At 43.2% G+C, this 21,197-nt stretch overlaps 1 protein-coding gene across 8 annotated transcripts in view; it reads right to left on the reverse strand.

The window, feature by feature from the left end:
- Nucleotides 1-21,197, reverse strand: part of TNFRSF11A (TNF receptor superfamily member 11a) — a 58,202-nt gene that overhangs the window by 11,943 nt on the left and 25,062 nt on the right. For 4 of the 8 annotated variants that reach the window (XM_044774821.2, XM_070512905.1, XM_070512903.1 and 1 more), the window contains 6 exons: nucleotides 18,014-18,157; nucleotides 15,067-15,155; nucleotides 13,580-13,674; nucleotides 12,056-12,169; nucleotides 9,395-9,447; nucleotides 7,346-8,117 (listed from right to left, as the gene is read on the reverse strand). In XM_044774821.2, coding sequence (XP_044630756.1) covers nucleotides 7,346-8,117; nucleotides 9,395-9,447; nucleotides 12,056-12,169; nucleotides 13,580-13,674; nucleotides 15,067-15,155; nucleotides 18,014-18,157 — 1,267 coding nt within the window. Of the gene's footprint in view, nucleotides 1-7,345; nucleotides 8,118-9,394; nucleotides 9,448-12,055; nucleotides 12,170-13,579; nucleotides 13,675-15,066; nucleotides 15,161-18,013; nucleotides 18,158-21,197 lie in introns of all 8 variants that reach the window. The other 4 variants (XM_044774818.2, XM_070512901.1, XM_044774820.2 and 1 more) reach the window with 2 other exon arrangements.

A 21,197-nucleotide genomic window follows, 5' to 3' on the forward strand; every position in this document is an offset into this window, starting at 1 on the left:
GTCTCACCCACCTCAACTTCAATAGCAAAAACCTTCTAGCAACTCATTCTTTGAATCGTCCTGAAGCAGTGAACAGTTTTCATAGAAAGAGTTCTCATGCTTATCAACCTCATTTTTTACCAGTTAATGTAACAGTTAAAGTTTTAAGTTAAAGCTCATACTCACAGGACTGGGAACACCCATGGTTAGTAAGCGTGACCGTTCCCCAGGTGGGAGCAGAAAGGCCCAGGTGTTCTTGAGTGACCTGTTAACTGAGAGCCATCAGTGTGGCGTGGGCTTCAGGCGGCTTACTTTACAGAGGGAAAGGGGAGTGTAGGCTGATCCATGGCTACTGGAGATAGATTAAGAGAGCACCCATTACGGCAATAATACTAACAGAAACAACACTCCAAATCCAGAATTACTGAGCGCTCCCTCCATGCCAGGCTGGCTGTCCTGCAAACACCAGCAGGCAGTTACTTTGCATGTGAGCATCCCAGGTTTGCTTCTTTTTCCCCCTCTACTGACTGACACTGCTTCAAGGATGAAGACTGTCTAACAGCCTTCTTTTTCCACGGCTTGTCATAATGCAGACTCACCCGCAAGTTATCTAATAACATCAATGTCATCCTGATGTTTCGGTCTCTGAAGAGCAGAAGGTACATGACTAGTGACTAAAGGGAGGGTGGATTCCGTGGCTGCCTGAGTACAGGAGGGTAAGAAATGGGTGGGGCAGAGGATAGTGCAGGGGTCTGAAAGCTCTGCTCTTGTCCTGGCTTGGCTCCCACTAGCTGTGGAATGTGGGACAAACCACCTGACAACTCTCCAGATCTGAGTCTGCTCATTTATGAAATGAGCATCAATTTTCAAGCCCTGCTAGCGTGGCAGGGTGCAGCTGCATATGATAAATGTTAAATGAATAAATGAATGCATGAGAACCCAGCAGGATGGCATAAGGGTCGAATGAGATGATAGACTTGAAAATGCTTGGGAAACAGCAAAGAATTAGTCAATGCATTAGGTGCAGTGATGGCCTGACTACTCCCAGAAAGTAGTCTTAGTGCTCATGGAACTCCCAAGGAAACAGAGATTTAGGAAATGTACTGAGCAGTAATGTTATCTTTCCATCCCTATCTTGGAGGACTTGTCTTGAACACTGAAAGGCACTTTCCTCTAGAATCTAACCAACTTTTGTTTTCTTTGCTGAAATAATCATTATGACTGTCTCTGGTTTGAACATTCATCTATGTAATTCTACACCAACCCCCCACGGTCTTGTTTCTCGTCATGCAAGTTGGCTGTGAGTTGAACACAGCACTAGAGTAGATCAAGGTTTAGAATGAGTTGGTAATATTCTTATTCTATCATATACCTCAGTTCCAAACGCACCTGGTTTAAAAGCAATAATTCCTTAAACGTTGCTTTCTACCTTTCAGAAGAGAATGTTTTTACATGGTCATGCGAACTGACCTGAGAGGGCAAGGCCCTGGGATGGCAAATCAACAGGACACCATGCCAGAAAGCTGCATAATCAGGTGGTTGCTGTGGGGCCTCCTTTTCAGCATGGTGGCCATGGTTTCTGCAGTTGAGCCCCTCAAAGGGGTAACTCTTTCCGTTGAGTGCCAAGGAAGCCCCAGGATTTTCTGATGTTCTCCCTTGCTGGTGGCTGGTAAGCAGTGTGAAAAGGGAAGGATGGTGTGGATGAGGCTTATCCAAGATGCCTTAAAGGCCTGAGGCTTTTATAGGTACCGTTAGTCTATGTTGCCCCTGGGAATACAAGTGAAGCAAGGGCCCGTCACTCCCCTTTTCCTTACTCCCCTCAGCTGCCTTTCCAACAGCTTTCCTCTGCAAGGCTGCCCCTCACATTTATTTTGTTTCACTTGCAAAAAAAAGATCGGGTTGGAGGCATGTGAAAGAACAGGCTTTCCTCACAAAAGAATCGGTGATAGTGAAAATAGCAACTTCCTGAGACAACTGGCAGAAGAGAAGGACTCATAGGCCAAGGTGGCCATCACCTGCACGGACCCTAGTGTCCCTTCCCATGGAACCTTTGGGCCGGGCTTGGCTACTGCCCTTCGCTCAGCCAGAGTAGGTGATTATCCCAGGCCCAAGTCTGCCCTTGTCCTGTGGCACACTGGACTCTCCAAGGCACGGTACACAAATGAAATCCCTATCAGCGGCACTGATTTAAGGGGAGCCCATGCAGTGGTTTAAGAGACAAGCTTCACAGTCAGATGTTTGAATCACGGTTTCGTCACTGACTAGCTGTGTGGTTCTGCATGAGGAACTTGCTGATAGGATTTCTGTGAGGAATTGGGAAGATAATACACACGAAGCCCTTAGCCAGAACCTGGTAACTAATATCTATAAAGTCATTGATAAAAATATAACCTTCAGGATGTCAACACGGTCTTACACGTCTCTGAACACAGGCGACTGATAGAATTATATTTGAAGGCTAATCAAAAGTATGATTTGAGAGCCAGAATGACATGAGGATTTTTGTGTTTTTTTTTAAGGAAGATTAGCCCTGAGCTAACTGCTGCCAATCCTCCTCTTTTTGCTGAGGAAGACTGGCCCTGAGCTAACATCCATGCCCATCTTCCTCTACTTTATATGTGGGACGCCTACCACAGCATGGCTTGCCAAGCAGTGCAGTATCCGCACCTGGGATCCGAACCGGCGAACCCTGGGCCGCCAAAGTCGAACATGCGAACTTAACCGCTGCAGGGCACAGCCGGCCCCTACATGAGGACTTTTTTAATTAGAAATTTTGAAGAGTTTCTAACCTTTAAAATGGGTTAGTTGACTTAACATTAATATTTAATGTGACTTAACTAGAAAAATTTCCAAGTAACTTGAGAGAGTTAAAAATAGCATTTAAGTCAACAGAAACAATAATAAATGAACTGCCCCATCGTGACCAGAAAGGTGTTTATATTTTGCTAAGTCCATGCTTTACAAAGTGGGCTCCGTGGAATCTCTTATTTCTCAGGCAGAGAGAACAAGCTTCCTTTTAAGAACTCAATTCCTGACAGAATTTACATTTTTAAGCAAGGCAATGCACACTTCTCTTCTCAAAAGCTTATGTTGTTTAAAATACATGAATATTAAATCACAAGAACTATAGCAAGTAATACCACCCAATTGTCATGTAGATTTTCTTCCAAGGAACAGAACTAAAAATATACACAAAGACACTCAAACTACCCAGGCTACATTGAGTTCTTTTGGAATTTTTTAAAAACTTATTTTATATTTAACCCATATGCTTCTCATGTGATTTTCCTTTTTATGGAAATGCAAGCTCTGTTTTAGGCATTTGGAAGAAACTGGGTATATGACGATAAGAGAAGGGAAGCAGTATTTAATAGTTCCATTCTGAATCATGCTTGAAAATTACTTAGAATGGCGTACGAAGGAAACCCTTCCAAAATGAGCCCCATTAGAACAGAAAGAAGGCAAGCAGGACTAAAGTAAACAAAATATACAGTGAACACATTTTTCATATATTTTGAAGTAATGCATTGACTTTTAGCACTAGTGAATGCTGAATATTATTACCAAAAACCAAATTATAAGACCTTTTTTAACTTGCAGAGTCAGTGAGCTAATACCTGCCTGTACCACACTTAGCTCAAAGTGAAACACAAGTTAGTGGATGGCATTTCAACAGGAGAGAGAAGAAAGTTAGAAACAGAAGACGAGCCATTCTTTGGGGTGAGGCAAGGAAAGGGGAAGAAAATTAGGGCAGGAAAACCTTTATCTGTCCTTTCAGGATGGAAATAGATAGTCAAGAACGGTCATTTCAGGACAGAGTGGGACCCAGGGATGGAGACTGAGGATGGGGGAGAAATGGGGTGGGGCAGGTTCCCTTCATCCTTCAGTGTCCTTGCCTCCCAGGCTTTGGCCTTGGCGTATCCGCCATTTGGATGAACCAGTTTGCTTTTGCTTCCGTCGTCTCTGCCTCCTCTACCCAGGACATCTAGGTCTGCCCAGGAGCACTAATGCCAGTCCCTTCATCCCCTGCTTGGCCCCCAGCTCCCCAGAACAGACTGAAGAAGTGGGAGGCTGACAACGGGTTAGGGAGCAAACAGGGAGCTATGGTCTCTTGTTCCTCTAGTTATTCATGACTGGATGAATGAATGAATGAGCTTATAAACATCTACTCTCTTAACATACTGTGACTAAGCCACCTTAGGAGAGACTAGAAAGATCAGGTGTGGCGAAGGTCATGGAAATTCCTACTGATGGCTGTGGCTGCCTAGAGACGGGATGTTGAGAAAGGAGTGAGTGTGCTAGGCTCAGTGAGAAAGACTCCAAGATGAGTTGGGGAGGGCTGCTGAGGGTATGGAAGGGGCCAGTGGCCGCACAGGCGGCATACCTGCCATCCCTGGTTTAGGAAGTAGCATTTGAGCGGAGAGTTGAAAGACAGGAGGAAGTGGGCGCGCTGAAAAAGGGACAATGTGGAGACAAGGGAAGCATGTCACGGTGCAGAAGCAGGCAAGGGAGAGCTGTTCCCACTAAAAGTGGCTGGCTTTGGCCAAATCTTCGGTGGGTGAGGGGATGAAGGGGCACAACAGGCTGCAGGTTAGAGAGGGGCGTGCCGTGGAAGGCTCTGCTTTCTCAAATTATTGATTCTTTTTGTATTGTCCATTCCCTGAGCTCAATCCCTATTTGTTTTCCAAGTCTCCATGGCTCAGTGGACCCTCAATAAAATTTGATAGAAAAACAATGTGTAGCTGGTGTTAAGAACCATTGTGGGCCTAGTAAATAAACAACTCGCTCCGGCTCAGAAGCAGCTGAACCAATTAAGTGATTTCAGGAGCCAGAAGCAAGTCACTAGCCCACTAGAGACACATTAATTATAAGAAATCGTTCTTTCTTTCCCATGAAATAATTTTCTGGATACAGTGAGAATTCTCCAGACTCAAGGCGAACGGGCTTGTAACCAAGGTAACCACCACCGAGTTGTCAGGATAATACTTAAGAGGTAAATGAAGACATGATTATGTTAGGACATAACCAAAGGTATGTTTTCCCCTTTCTGGGTCTTTGCTAGTAATTCTCACTGTGCTTTGAGAGTTATACCACTGCTAAAATAGCCTTCATGTTGGGTATTGGTGGAGCTGTTTCAAGAATCATCATTCTCTTCAAAAGGATGCTGGGGGCAAAGGAGACACTCTTCCCTACCGAGGAGGTCCCCAATCCTGTCATTTCTCCAGAAACCACTTGATTTGGTTGTGAGTTAAAAAAGCAACAACACAAAATCCAAAACCCAATAAAAAGCCCACCTCCCTCAGGTCCTGAGAGCACAGTGGCTTTTAGGACATCAAATAGGATCAGGCCCCCCCTCTTACCTTCCACCCAAGCTCCATCCTATTTCACACATTTTATAGAACACAGATTATGACAGTTTTTGAAAAAAGCAATAATGAAAAAGTGCTATTTTGACCAGAAACCAGAAGGCCTGTTCATGTCGAAGTAATTATGGAGAGCACAGCACAGCCTCCAAAATCAGTCTGGCTGCTGCTTCTCCTCGGGCGAAAATGAATCTGGCCCGTTTGCCGGCGTCCGCGGGCAGGCTCTCTACGGATGTTCTGCATGGCTAAGCACCAGACGAAGACAGAAAAAGCAGTGTAAACTTTCTGCAAATTAACACCACTTAGTTGATGACACACTTTTTTTTTTCTTTCCTCCATGCCTAGATGTTTAGTGCTGGAGAAATAAAAGATAATGAAAAACAGACTAGGGCACTTTTTTAACCCTTTACAGGGGAGCACAGATCTGGCTTTTGGTTTTATGACACTAAGTGAAAAAAAAAAATCTCTTTAAATTTGGCCAGTACCATTCTTCCAAGAACTGCTGATGATTTTCATACTGTGGCAAACGTCACCTTCCTGGTGTCACCAACAGAAAAACCAGCCTGCCCCTGGCAGTGTTACCAAAACATAGCCACGGCCCCACTGAGCTTCCGACTCCCCACAGCCCCCAAAACACTAGCCTTCTGTGTGTCTCTATACCCAACGGGAAGACAAGCAACTGCTAAGAAAGAAACAGAACAATGCAAACAAACAATGGAGCCAAACTTTTAGTCACGGAAATTCCTTAAAATCTTAAAAAAACGTTGACGTTTTCTGAAGGAAAAACACATCACTTCTTTGAAAAATATCCCTAAACGTATCCCCTCCTTTCAGTTTGAGAATTTATCTTATAGAATTTACACATCAGTGAATTTGTGTAGTTGCAGCAAAACCACAGACCTTGGAAAACAGATTAAAGTACACTATTCTACCAAAGAAGCCAGGGGCCATCATCAGCGTGAGGCCAAACAGTCTCTGAGCTGCGGGCAGGGATCTAGCTACCTCTGGCTATAAAATAACTCAAAGACCAGCTGCTAGCACCACTCGCTGTCTAAATAAAAAGGCAGGAAAGGAAAAAAATAAAAAGCATCCCAGCATGAAGGTGGTCCATGAATGCACTCTGTTTAGAGGGTGGGAGGATTCTGTGAAGCCCATTAAATAGTATATATCCATATTTTCATTTTTCTGGAGAGAGTGTCTATAGCCTCCAGAAGATTCTCAAAGAGACCATAATCCCCCAGAGCCGGAGGAAGCCTTCAGCATCAGAGGCAAAGTCCCTTGTGACTACATAATGAAACAGATGGTGTTCTACCTTTGTAGAAAAAGCTATAATATTATAATTGGTGGGCTATTCACGCTCAAGCAGTGGGGCAGTGATAAATCTCTATTATGATTTTAAACTGTAAAATTATCTTCCTGGTTCCATAAATATATTATACTCAGTGGTTATAAAAGAGGTTTCTCATATAAAGCATTAAAGGATGGTTTACTGCATCATTAATTTGGTATAGAACCAATAAGTTAATTTCAATAAATATTAATTAAAGATTAAACAATTTTGTTTGTCCTTCTGAAATCTATAACACATTTTTTTTGGGGGGGGGTGGATTTGAGGCGTCAAAAAACAAAAACAAAATCCAGAAATCTCAGCCAAGCCCGAGGTCAATGTTGACATTGTCTTCAGAGGGTCAATACTGGGATTTGAGGTCTAATCCCGTCACAAGAAGCCTGATTGCAGGAGGGCCTCAGCTAAGTATCAATGAAGAGACAGCCCCAGGGGCAGAGGAATAAGTCACACAGCAGTGGGCACAACCCACAAACCCAGTGGGTGGACTGAATCAAAACCCATCCTGTAAAGAGGCCTATCAGGAGAAAATGCTCCAGCTGAATTTTTCGCACGTTCGCTTCCCTCTTCCCTAAATGGTGTGTGACATTTGCCCCCAAACACTGCACCAACAACAGGCTTCTTTGCTTAGAAGCAAGAGACCAGGAGAGCTACTTACCAGATGCAGGTAGCTGGTCACTGGAGGGGCTTCCTGGCCCAGGGCCTCCCTTTGTGGAGCTGGGAAGCCTTACATCAGCCCCATCCACGGGCTGGCCTGCCCCCTCTGCCCCGTCAGCGGCACCTTCAGGTGGAAGGCCCATGCCATAGGCACACTGGGGCAAGGGTCCACTTTTCGGGGAACCCATGAGGGGTTCCCGGTCCTCCCCAGGAGGGTTCCCGCAGCCTGTGCAGCCGTCTGCAGAGTTGGAGCTGGCTGCCCAATGGGGGCAATTGCTACCCTCCACTTTTTGCAAGTACTTTTCGGAGGACATGGGAATCCAGTCAGTCCTGCACAGGCGCTCGGCGAAGTTGCAGCTTTCGGAATCCACCATGTTCTCTGTCCCAGTGAAGCACTGGCTTAAACTGTCATTCTCCCCCACCTCCAGGGGCTCAGTGAAAGGGGGTGTGGATTTGCTTCCAGGCTGAGTGAGGAACAGTAAAGAGTCTGGGGTCTGGGAGGGCCTGTCCACGTATTCGTCTTCCATAGGAATCTGCCTGAAGGGGTCCCCCTCAATCTCGCTGATCAAGGTGAGCATCCCGGCGTCTTCTGCCCGTGCACGGGGACTACCGTCTGCACACGCGCCCCCACAGACACCACCATCGTCTGGACAGCACATGTCTTCAGAAAACATCTTCTCTTCCAGAGTCAGTAGTAAGACGCCTTCACGAATTTCACGCTGGCTGGAGGCTTCCATGTGAGTGCTGCTAAAATTGCTGCCCGAGGACTCCTGCTGATTTAAATTCAGAAGACAGAAGCATTAATACCCAGAGTTATTAGAACATGGTTCTGCTAAACACAGCTGAAATGGTGTTTACAGTAATTATTTCCACCATAACAAGTACAGATGGAACACTCACTATGGCACTTTATTTGTGTTATTTAAAATTACAGAGTGGGAGGGAACCCTAAAATGGCATATAACCAGAAACCAATGAATCTAACTGTATTTCAAATGAATGGCATGTTCCCACTGAAGCAAGGGGAAGAGCTATCCCAAATACCTTTAGAACACAGTATTTTGTCTATACTCTCAACCTAAAATTTTAAAAAAACATAAACAAATATTGCATCTAGTTAGTAGCTTCGTTTTTTGCTGTGATATGGTTTAGTAATTCTGAAACTACTTTCTGTGTATTCTAGAATTGAGCAAATGAGTAAATATACTGAGAAAAATGGGAGCCTGGTTCATACTGTTGGAAAAGGGAAGATTCAAATACAGATGAAGGAAAGACTGGAATGAATTCTGTGGTGTTGCGACTGGAATTGGGGACATAGTATGAGCACACGGCCTAAAATTTATGTATCTTTATACCTAAGAAAACAGATCTAAAGGACATAATTGGATAATTAATGAAATTTTAATATCAAATGTGGATTGGATAATAGTAATTGTACTACTACTAAATTTCTTGATTTTGATAAATGGCCTATGGTTATATAAGAGTATGTTCTGAAGAAATTCACACTGAAGTATTTAAGGGTATAGGAGCATGGTATCTGCCATTCACTGTGAAATGGTTCAAGAAAAAAAATATACATACACACACAGAGCAAATAATAAAGCAATGTCATAAGTAGAAACAAATGGTGGATCTGAATGCAGGGTATGTGGAAATTTTCTGTACTATTCTTACTACTTATGTATCATTTTGAAATTACATCAAAATTAAAAGTTACCAAAATAACTACAGAGTAAAGGAAAGTGGTAGCTCTTTCCTCCTAGGAATCTGTACTAGGCAATCACGACTGGCACCAAAATAATAATATAAATAATATACGTACACAGAGATGACGGAAGTGGAATGAAATACAAAGAAAACAGGCATTTAGGATGAGTACCACCTTGGGCTTTGGGTTATTCTGTGGGAATCAACCCTGGGATTTGAGGGTCCATCTCTTCAAGGAAGTACCCCTTACACAATAGGACTCAATATTTCACTAATAATAGCCCTATCAGCCTAATTGTTAAAAGTACTTGAAGGAGGCACTTAAGATTTTCAAATTTACCTTATTTCCACTTAGGCGGCGGCAAGCCTCATTGACCCAGTGCCACAAATTAGCTAGAAAAACAAAGAAAGGATAAGGGCTTCATATGATTATTTCCTATTTTTAATTAAGTGTTACTGACCACTATGTCAGTTCAATATTGTCTTTAAACATAATCCTCTGCATGTCTTCCAGGGAGAGTTCCTGAGAGTGAAAACACTTAAAAGAAAATCAACCAATTTAAAGACGATGAAGGCATCTTAGTCTTCCTCTCAAAAACAGAACTTTCTGGGCTGGCCACGGTGGCCTAGGGGTTAAGTTTGGCGTGCTCCCCTTTGGCAGCCCGGGTTTGGTTCCTGGGCGTGGACCTACACTGCCCGTCTGTCAGTGGCCATGCTGTGGTGGCAGCTCACGTACAAAAAGAGGAAGATTGGCAGCAGATTTTAGCTTGGCGAATCTTCCTCAGCAAAAAAACCAAAAACAAACAAAAAAACAAAAAAAACCCAACTTTCTGATCCATGTAAAGCAAAATATGATCCAGTAACGTTCTGTCGAATGCCTTCGGGCACATTTGAGGGCTGTCAGAGCTGCTGTTATGACGACAGACGTTCTCACTCCCTCAGCAATGTTTCTTTGACTACGAGGGACTAAGTTCAGCATGTACAGGAGCAAAGATGACATGGGCGTAGGAGACTGACTTTCCAGTAAACTAGCTCAAACAGATGTACAATAAAAGTAAAGCACACGCCGGCAGGCTGTGTCAGACCCCAGTGAGTTCCAGTGGTCCCCGGATCCTTTTCCACTATACCCTCTTGCTTCTCAGAAGAAAGAAGGATACGTTCTGTGGCAAATACAAAGAATATTTCCACTAACTTTTTAAAATAGAAGTGATGAAACAAGTCAAATCTAGGAATTAAAAAAAAAAATCTATGAACTTATATTATTCAAAGATAAAATTTTACCCCACCTCCGTTGAATATTTAATGTTGAATTCACTATAAAGACTGAAGTCAGGAAGTTGTCAAGTCTCCATTGGCAGATAATCAAGTCATAACAATAGCTAATGATACCTATTATGTGACCTTGCCCCGTTTACTTAACTTCACTGAGCCTCAGTTTCCTCACTGTCAAATGGAGAAATTGAATGCCTTCCTTAAACTGCTGTTATGAGATTTAGTTAGTACCTCTAAATGCATATAGCAGTGCTGGCACAGAATACATAGTCAATATATGTCAGTTATTGCTACCGTCATCGTCATTCTTCTTACTGCTGCTTTTCTATAATTTTGAAATTATATAAAAATAAAGTCACCCCGAATAAAAGGAAGGTTGCATCTCTTTCCTTGTAGGGATCAGTACTAGACAATCCCAAATGGTACTGAGAAATATCTGCACACAGACGTGATAACTTTTCATAAATACTATGATAATTTCTCCCCTGGATGATTGCAAAAGCCCTCCTAACTGGTGTGCCTGCACCCACTCTTACCACGCCTCCAAATTTGTTTTAATTACTGAAATAGCCAACTACTAAAACCAGAGGTTTTTGAGATGGCTGTTTTTACTTCCCTTTGACGAGGATAAGGAGCAAACTCCTTAGCAAGTTCTGCGGGGCTGCATCCTCCGGCCATTCCTCCCTTTCCAGTTTAATCTCATGCTGGTTCCAGCTTTCTACTCCAGCTGCACTAACCTTCCTTCAGTCCTGACTCGCCCTGCTCCCTCCATCACGCAATTCTCTCCACATGGAATGCTTTTGATTCTCCTTGACTCTCCTCAGGCTAGTTAATTCCAACCTGTCTTTCAGATCTCAGCTGCCCTGTCTCCTCCTCTAGGAGGCCCTGGGCAACCCCAAGGCTGGGAAGAGGCCTGTCATATGCTCCCCTGGAGCTCTGCACCTTCCCTTTCAGTACTCAGCCTCAATCCGTGGGCCTAATGCCTGCCTTGCCCACTGAGACGCTACCTCCGTGAGGGCACTCACTATGTTTGTGTTGCTCAGTATTGAGACCCCAGTGCCAGCCAAGTCCCTGGTGGCCAATAAACATGTGTTGAAGGAAGGGATGAAGAGAAAGTTAACAGTCATAAATCCCGGCTTAGTAATCGGTAGGCCCATTGCCCTTCACATTGATAAGATAGGGTAGTAAAAGATTATACAGGGAAAAAAATTAAAGAACATTGGAGGTCTGTTTATCTCATATAAACATGACTATATGAACAACCCACATCATCTGCATATGCATTCTTCAAATCCCCAGCTACGATGTTGTGAGGGAAGTGAAGCTGCATTAAATAAAAATATTAAAAAATGAATAAACTTTAAAAAAAGTGGCTTGTATTCAAACACTGCTCTCTGCTTAACACTGGTGACTTCAATCACCATCTTCTCTCTTTATCTTTTGATTGCCCAGTGTTACATTAGGTAAGGTAATGTCAATGGAAATAGCAAGATGTGCAGGGTTTCATGAAGCCCATGGGCGTAACGTGGGAGAAGTGTCAAATCACAGCAAAGCAGAGGTAGACGAGATAAACAGTGAGCAACTGAAAATGGAAAAGGATGGCAACCTCTCCAGGCACTTACTGTAAGCAGGTCACCCGTGGGCAATATATGCATCTTCCAAAGCATTTACTTAGAAATGTATCGTTTTCTTTAAGATTCGTTTTCAAAAACCACCATAGACACGATACCTGTTAGTGCTTTCCCTTTTTTCCTGTAGTAAACACCAAAGATGACGGCAGCAACTAATGCCACAGATATGAAGAGAAGCAGAATAATTAAACTAGGCAAGTAAATCTGGGGTTCTGTATTGGAAGAAAATGAGAAAAAACGGTATTAAAGATTATTTTAATTTTACTCTCTAAGTTTAAAAACCAAACCCTTTAAATCAAACCCCAGCATCAAGGATGTTGGTCTGGAATAAGAGAAGTGTGAAGCTCTGAACCCTGACATAGGTTTGTCAGAGTGCTCACATTCGGAAAGGTGGACTCAGCAACAGAGCCCAGCCCTGCTGCCGGGCATCGCTCCGCGCGAGCCCAGCCCAGGACCATCTTTACATGGTTCTCCTTTAGAACAACCCTAATCATGTTTGTCATGCCATCCGGTTCCATCTTTGCTTACCTACAGAACACCTCAATCTCTCCAGCTAGACGGCCTGGGAGGCAAAAGGAAGCTCCTTATCATATTTCTTTTCAAATAACAACACGGCACCAGGATTTTGCTGGTCATGAGAACAGAACTGCAGCCATCTGTGAAGTGTTTCAGGCATTCCGTCGACAACACAATGTGGACTCACCCAATTTCTTCATCCCCCTTGATCACTCCATTGCTAGAACCTTACACTATAAATGCTTGGTTGACACGACCTGGTTTCCAGGACTCTCCCCTCTCTCCTTCTCTCTTTTTAAAAATAACTTTCTATTCCCTCGCTTATTTTTAATATTGTCTTCAAAATGGTCTATTTAAAACGCTGCTCTGACTGTGTAACTCCATATCCAGAACCCTTTGATGTCCTCCTGTTTCCTAAAATGTCACACCTAAACCCTTGATTTTCTTAGCCACAGTTCATTAATCTCATTATTCTGTGGCCCAGGTTCTCTTGCCTCATCAGAAAGGTCTTTTTGCCACTTAGGCCATCTCTGTGCTGCAGTGTCTGGACCCGCCTCCAGATATCTCACTCACCTGGGTAACCAGCATCCTCCACTACGTGTCAATTTCCTGTCAATCTTTGAAACTGTATTCAAGATTAATTTTGTCTACAAAATGTTCCATAAATAAGAATAGCTATATTCCAAGAAGTTGTTAACTCTGGTTTATAACCAAAATTTCCCCATGGACACTCCTACTGTGAACTACCACCATCTTACCATATTTCAGCATTTTAATTTATGTTTGCAGCTCAACTTTCTTTCTTTTTTTTGTATATTTGAATATATTGTTAGATATATCATTAGATTATTAATTAGATAATTAATTAGATTAATTAGATATACATTATATTCTTGTTATCCATTGCAGAGTAGAAAATTATCAAGTAAACACATATCTGGGATTAAAATACTGATAAAAGTGAAATCCTGAGCTGATCATGGATAGGATGAGTTGAAAAGGGAGAGATGAACCCGTCTAGATATAGCGTGTAATTCAGGAGAAATCTAGAAGAGCTGACTAGATGGGGACACATCTACCAACCAACCTGCTCTATTTAAACATACCATTTGGTGGTTTCATTGATGGCAGAGAAGAACTACAAACCACATCTGATTTATCAGTCCCGTGATGTGCTTCCATCTTTCCAAGAATGGTACAGCTGTGGAGGAAAAGGTAGTTAAGTACTTTGGTTTTATATTCTTATTTAGGAAAAAAAAGCTACACAAGGTTTTACTCCAGTAGATGACTAGCTCCTTCAGGAGAGAAGCTCAGGTCTTCCTGGACATTTGAATCCCCAGCACCTGTCCACACATCATAAAGGTGGACAAAAGAATAAACAAAAGTAACCACTGTCAGTGTTCTCTAAGAATGACTCTGAGAATATGGTTCCAGAGAGAGTAGATTGGTGTTTTTTTGAAGAAGAAGATTAGCCGTGAGCTAACATTTGCCACCAATCCTCCTTTTTTTGCTGAGGAAGACTGGCCCTGAGCTAACATCCGTGCCCAACTTCCTCTGCTTTATATGTGGAACGCCTGCCACAGCATGGCTGGAGAAGCAGTGCATGGTTCTGCACCAGGGATCCAAATTGGTGAACCCAGGGCCGCCGAAGCGGAACATGTAAACTTAACCACTGCGCCTCTGGGCTGGCCCCAGATTGGTGTTTTCAGTAAAGAAGATTCCAACACTTCCATTGCTAGGGCTAAGTGATAAACTTCTGATGAATGCTCTTTTGAAGTCGAAAACACAGCAGATCTTTTCAACATAAAACTTGGATAAGTGGATCAGAAAATAAATATTTAATAAGAATATATTGGGCACTGAAAGAATCATTACATTGATTATTAGTATTCAACAACCAGCAGGCAATGAAAGGATTTAGGAATTCCACTATAGATATATTCACATAAGGGTGAAATAGTATATATATGAGATGATTCATTGCAAAATTGTTTATTATTGCAAAAAGACTGGAAACAACCTAAATGATTATAAATAGGAAACTTATTAAATAACTTATGATACATCTCTACAATGAAGTACTACATAGCTATGAAAAGCCATGAAGATCTAAGTGGTAATATGGAACGAGCCTCCTGCAGGATAGATTACGTGTTTACAGGATGCATAATTTATATAAACAGGGGGCTTCCATATACGCATACACAACACACACCCACAATCTCTGGACAAACGAATGAATGGTGTTGAGAAGCTGGGAAAAGTGGGAGTGGTGAGTGAATGAAAATAAATGTCATAAATCATTTCCAACTAAACAAGGTTAGAAAAAGGAAAAGGAAGCTACCACGGTAAGTCAAGATTCAGTCAAACCAAATCTAAAAAGTAACACACAGTTCTTGTCACACATCAGGATGAAGATTGGTGGGACTGGTTTATTTTGCCCACGCTCAATTGACAGACTCTTCCCATTTTGAACATGGCTTGGAGAGGAAGCCTCATCAAAGTGAATCAGTCTGTTTTCAACCCAGAGGAGACAGGGAGGTCGATCTGTTTAAAATCAACAACCTCTCTTGGCTCCTTCACCATCACTTACTTGGTCCAGGGTTTGCACTTTTCTGTGGAAGAGAAGGCATCGGAGAAGTAGCCTAGAAGGCAGGGCTGACACACCGTGTCCTTGTTGAGCTGCACTGTCAAAAAAACAAACAGACAAAAGAACAAACAGAAAACAAACGAGGACACTTAGAGATCGGCCAGGATGACGTTCCAGAGGCCCAGAGCTCGGGCGCTGACCCTCTGCCTCTGGCCTCCTCACCCCTGCCCTTGCCACCTACGGCTGATTGCTTCAGCCTCTGCTGGCTTTAGAGGGCCCCATGAACCTGTGCTGATCCCAGCAGTAGGTTACAGAATTGTGTTCAGAAAGGGAACAGGCCCAGTGTCAGGCTGCTAACGTCCGTATCTGAGTTAGAGCCAGACCTCTGGTCCTGACGCTTTGCAGTTCAGAGCCACTGTCCTGGTCACTATACTTTGTTCCTAGCCCAGGAGCCTGCTGTCTGACTTGTTTTAGCCTGGCGTCTGTCTGCTCTCCCTTTTTAGCCTCTTGGGCTTACCATCAGCTTTCGTCTACAGAGAATGGCAGCCCTTTAGTCAAGTCAAAGGGTTTTTAAGGGAAACTTCTTGTCCTAACCCCTTCTCCCCAGCTTAATCTCACCAGCCCAAGTATTGGAGTGACAACGTTTTCTTAAAAAAAAAACAAAAAACAAAAAACCCTACAGGTTCTCTTAAACCAAGGTTTGGCAACAAACTTTTCCTATAAAGGGCCATCCAGTAAATATTGTAGGCTTTGCAGGCCTTCCAGTCTCTGTAACAATTCCCTGTGGCATGAAAGCAATCATAGACAATATGTTAAAAAAAAATGGATGTGGCTGTGATCCAGTAAAACTCTATTTACACAAATACAAGTGGTGGGATGGATTTTGGACACCTGCCTTAAACCTGCCAGCACTGAAAGCAGGAATTGATCCTGGTTAGTAAGCTTTCTTCAACTCTTTCATACTCCTCAAAAACTACACTATCAAAACAGGAAATATCTCAGATTTCCTATGTCCATTATCCTTACTGCCACCAACACATGACAACCCTCTGGTAATTCCAATAAAGAAGAACATTGGCTACCATGTGATATCATAATCAGGCAATTGGCTAGGGCCCCAAACTACAAATTACTCTTGAAATTAGTGGCACTTCTGTGATTTATTTTCATGAATAAAACACTAAAATAAGGAATTACATTTTCTTTGTCCAAAGTCAAGTGGGAAATACATTCTTGATTTCTGCAGTTGCCTCAATAAGTAAGGTAACTCCCCCCTTAATCTAGCAATTTGATTTGCCTTGAAACCATATTAACAAAAGCCCAGTTAATGTCTAGTCACTCACATTAATTCAGACAGCTTTTAAAAAGATAAACACACTCTTGAAGAGTAATCCTTAAAAACAAAGAGACTTCCTCAGGGGTGACAAGGCACACAGAGCTTTAAGGACATTAATTTCTATACACTTGGCTTCCACGTCCACTTTTTGTAACACTGACCTGCCAGGGGCATCCTGCAGGTTCTCCTTTTCCTTTTCCCTTCCACCCTCGCACTCCTCCCACTTTTCAAAAGAAGGCACACTTCTTACCCTTCCACATCCCGCTGTGGTGCCAAACCTCTGAGAGGCCGAGCCAAGAAACAAGTCAAAACAGTGGTGATGGCCACACTCCTGCATTCAGGGCACCTCAGTGCAGCCTCTGTCTTTCCCTGTCTATTAAGGGCAAAGTACGACAACAGAAGCAGGGTATTTGGGACTAGGCTGAGCTGTTCTGAATTCAAATATAGTGCAAGATAGGGCAGGAGTGAAATTTTCATTCATCCATTCACCCCCTCTATCTCCCACCTATTGCCAAAAAATGCACCATCCCCACAGGAGAAGGCAGAGAGGACATTCAGCAAAAAGGAGGCAGCACCTTTTATCATGCAGGTGCCAAACTTGCGGAAAGGCACTGGGCCTTGTCTATCTTAGAATCAGAATTCAGAAGGCAGCTGGCTGTCATAGGAAGATTTATTCTAATAATTAAAAAACCAAGTCAGACTTTTTCTAAGAGAAAGCTCGTCTGGTTAAGTCAGGGCCTGTGACAACAAGGACGGACTGCGCCAGTTAGACTCTGGGATGGACTCTTCCCTCAATAGGAACTGAAACAAGTAATATTTTAATTCTCCCAATCCTGTGTTTGACTTTTACAGCTATAATATAGCAAAATATAATATATTCATTTTTGACCAATTGTGTAATAAGAACTATAGTAACAACCTAGTCCAGAAGAAAGGTTTTTAACGCTTAGAACCTTGAGTTACAGGAAATTTTTAAAAATTAAGATTTCAAATAGGTGCCTATTTTTTGATGTAAAAGAGTGTGAAAAGGTAATTAGTAAAAGCTCTCGAAGCATAAAAATATAGCATAAAATTCTGTGGGGAAGGTAAAACGGATATGAATCAAAAGAGAGAAAAGAACTATATAAAATTTCCAACAGCTAAGGATGACTAGTGCGTTTTAAAATAGATGAAGGGGATCAAATCGCTATGGTGTTTAGATTCCACTGAATACTTTAAAACGCGTTACTGCTGTTAAAACTCCCTGGAAACTAAGTCCTTAACAACTCTTTAAATTTGTAATAAAACATTTTAGATGTCAACTTAAAAATATGACAGGGGGTGCACAAGTTAAAAAAAGCTTCAGGACCCCTGCACTACCGGGTGCCCTCCTAAGTGGGGATCCTGAGGTTTCACAGATGCAGGAGTCTTGAGATGAGCACGTGAGCCGAGCGCTCACATTCCCACGGAAGATCCATGACCTGGGGTCATCCTCTGGGGACCCTCAAGGTCCTGCAGCGCCACCTGGCTCCCTGGAGCGTGAATGACGCAGGGAAGCCAGCTCAAGGGCGGCTTTGGCCTCGGGGTCATCGCACGACTGGGTGAGGGCCGGCAGAGGCACTATGGGAGGCGTACCCGGGGGCTGGGCGCCGAAGCCGGGCGCGCACTCGGCGTTGCGGCGGCAGCAGTCGCAATCCTCGCTCCAGTGGTACCCGGCCGTGCAGGCGCAGCGCCGCGGGGCCGTCCGGTTGCCGGGCTCCACGGCCACCAGGGCCTTCCCTGCGGGAGAGAGAGACAGGGCGGCGAGGCAGCGGGAGGAAGCAGGGACACACACCTTCCACCTCGTGCAACCCTCCAGCACGCAGCCCCGAGCCACCCAGAGGCAGCGCCAGGGCCGCTCGCCGACAGATGACTCACTCAGCACGCTAGGTTTCAGAAGTTCCCCTCACACTTCCTGTGCTGGGACCAAAACATCCCAGGAGGTTTTTTCTCTCAGTAATTAATAGAGTCTTGTGGTTTTTTTAAAACTCAATTTTCATGTTAGTAGGAAGATTAAGGACTGGGAAATTTATGATCATTGACTACTTCGGCTAATGCAAAATAGACTTCACAGGTTCTTGATTTTTAGTAAATTCACTTGTGATAAATATTCTTAACACGAATGCTAGATCGGACCTATGAGGATAGGGTTTCTGGAGATTGGGGATCCATCCTGGGATCCTGTAGGGCCACAGAATCATTCAGAGTCATGAAAACAGGGGTCATGGTGTAATTAGGTAAGTCGCGAAAGTACAGAAGTTGGGCCTGATGACATACTTGGAAATTAATCACTCCCCGGATACTTAGGATAACACGCTTATTTGTCTCCTTTTGCACAACACAGAGTGAAGGGCTTTCCTTCTTATCCCACAGCTCCTGGCCCTTTCCAGTTTTTGTGGAATAGTGGTAAATGCTCACACATAGTCGATCTTTATTATTCACGGATTCACATTCAGTTCCACCTACTCGCTAACTTTCATCATAGCCCCCAACTCAACCCTCCTGGCACTTCTGCAGTCATCCTTGGATGCACACAAGTCAGAAAATTTTGAGTCACTTGCTTGACATGCATGTTCCCAGCTGAGATCAAACAGGGGGACACTCTGCCTTCCTGTTTCAGCTCTCACGCTGGAAACAAGTATCCTTTGTGTGGCCTGTTTAATGATATTTTTTTCATTTTTGTGCTTTTTGTTAGTGATTCCACTGTTTAAAATGGCCCCCAAGCCTAGTGGTGAAGTGTTATCTAGTGGCCCTTGGTGCACGGAGGCCGTGATGTGTCTTATGGAGAAAACGTGTGTGCTAGATAAGCTTCCTTCAGGCAGGAGTTACAGTGATTTTGGCTGTGTGTTCGATGTTAATAAATCAAAATACTTATTAAATAAGATGTCTTTAAACAGAAATACACATAAAACAAGGTTATGTGTTGATTGGTTGACAAAAACGTCATGACAGAAGCTCATAGGAGCCTGTATTTGTCCTAGGAGTCAAGGTGCAGTGTCTTTGCTGACCTTATAGAACAGAACCGCTGTGAACAATGAGAATCACTGCACACACACACACGACACACACAACATCATTTAAAGTAGACCTTCTACCCCATAAGACCCCGTCTCACTTGGATTGTCCAAATGGCCCTTGTGCTTTACATTCTTGAATAAATTATAGGAGTTTGTTATGGACTGATGTTTCTGACGCCTCAAAATCCATATGTTGAAATCCTAACCCCCAATGTGATGGCATTAGGAAGTGGGGCCTCCGGGAGGTGATCAGGTCGTGAGGTTGGAGTGTTCACGAATGGGATTAGTGCCCTTATAAGAAGAGACAGCAGAGAGCTCGCTTCCTCTCTCTGTTCTCTGTCATGTGAGGACACAGTAAGAAAGCAGCTGTCTTGAAACGAGGAAGAGGGCCCTTATCAAGAAACCAACCAGGAGGCACCCCGATCTCCAACTTGCAGCCCCCAGAACTGTGAGAAGTAACCGTGTGCTATTTAAGCTACTCAGCTTGCAGTATTCTGTCACAACAGCCTAAGCTGACTAGGTCCGAGCTCCAAGGGGAAAGAAACAATCCAGAAACCTGTTCCCTCCTTCACGGTCTCAAGTTCTGGCAGCAGGGGAACCTGGAGAAATCTCCATTCCCTCTATGTCCACTCTCCGAGGCCCAGGTCAACTCTGCCGCACCAAGGCCAATATGCCTTCATGTGTACATAATGCCTGGAACATACACGGATAACTGTCATTTCCTTGGAAAATCCACTTCCAGTGTCCCACTCAAATGGAAGTGAATGTAAGCATGTGTGGTGATGAACGGTTCTGACATATTTTTAAATATCTTAATGAACTAGATTTTATGTTTTAATCAATTTTGGCAGTAGACAGAATGAATCTTTATTTCCAAGAGACAGCAATGAGTCAAGGTCATTACTGAGCAGTGGGAAAGAAAAAAAAGACTCAATCAGATGCTTCTGTTTGGTGGAGTTTCCATATTACCTTCTCTGCCAAAATTTGCCAGCTGTCTGTAACACATTAGAAAAATTATGATGTTAAAAAGAAATACTTATTTCCTAGTTCTGTCCACTGGAAAAAAACCTATAAACAAGGATCAATCCAGTAGCAATGAGCCTCCTAGCACTCAGACGGAGGTCACCAAATAAGATGTTCCACTGAAAGCAATCAGGAATCCTTGGAGAAACGGCTGATTCTAGGCCCAGGGCAGGACATGTCCCAGATGAGCCTGCAAGCAAGGGAGCTCTTAAAGACAATTGGGTTGTATCAGAAGACATGGGGGCCACCTGGAAGAGGTGGGACAATCTGAGCACCAGTAAAACCACAAACTGCAATGGTTAGAAACACCTCAAATATGTCTAAATGCATGAGTTCATAATATTCATATAAATCCTTTGGAGAAAGCTTGATGATCTTGTCATTATTTTGAAAAGTGGTAAATAAAGTTAGAAGCATTCATTCTGCCTTTCCTGTGTATACAGGACTTTCAGGGTAACAAATAGTTGATGAGGGCAGTTTCTCTTTATAAAGCATGCCAGCTAATAAATGAAGAAGGAATGACCGAATTAGAATATCACCTTTCTGCAGCCCCTAATGAAAATGGATCTAGGCCATGACAGTCCACACCTGCTAATATCACAAAAAGAGGGAGAAGCAGCCACTATATGATGCCTGACGTAAGTACAATACACCAACTATGAAGGAGTTTTGCCAAAAACAAAACTAAACTAAATTCTGATCAGCCTTCTAGATCTAATAACCACTTTACAGGAAATATA

The sequence above is a fragment of the Equus asinus genome, chromosome 7 (assembly GCF_041296235.1).
Source record: "Equus asinus isolate D_3611 breed Donkey chromosome 7, EquAss-T2T_v2, whole genome shotgun sequence".
Taxonomy (NCBI): domain Eukaryota; kingdom Metazoa; phylum Chordata; class Mammalia; order Perissodactyla; family Equidae; genus Equus; species Equus asinus.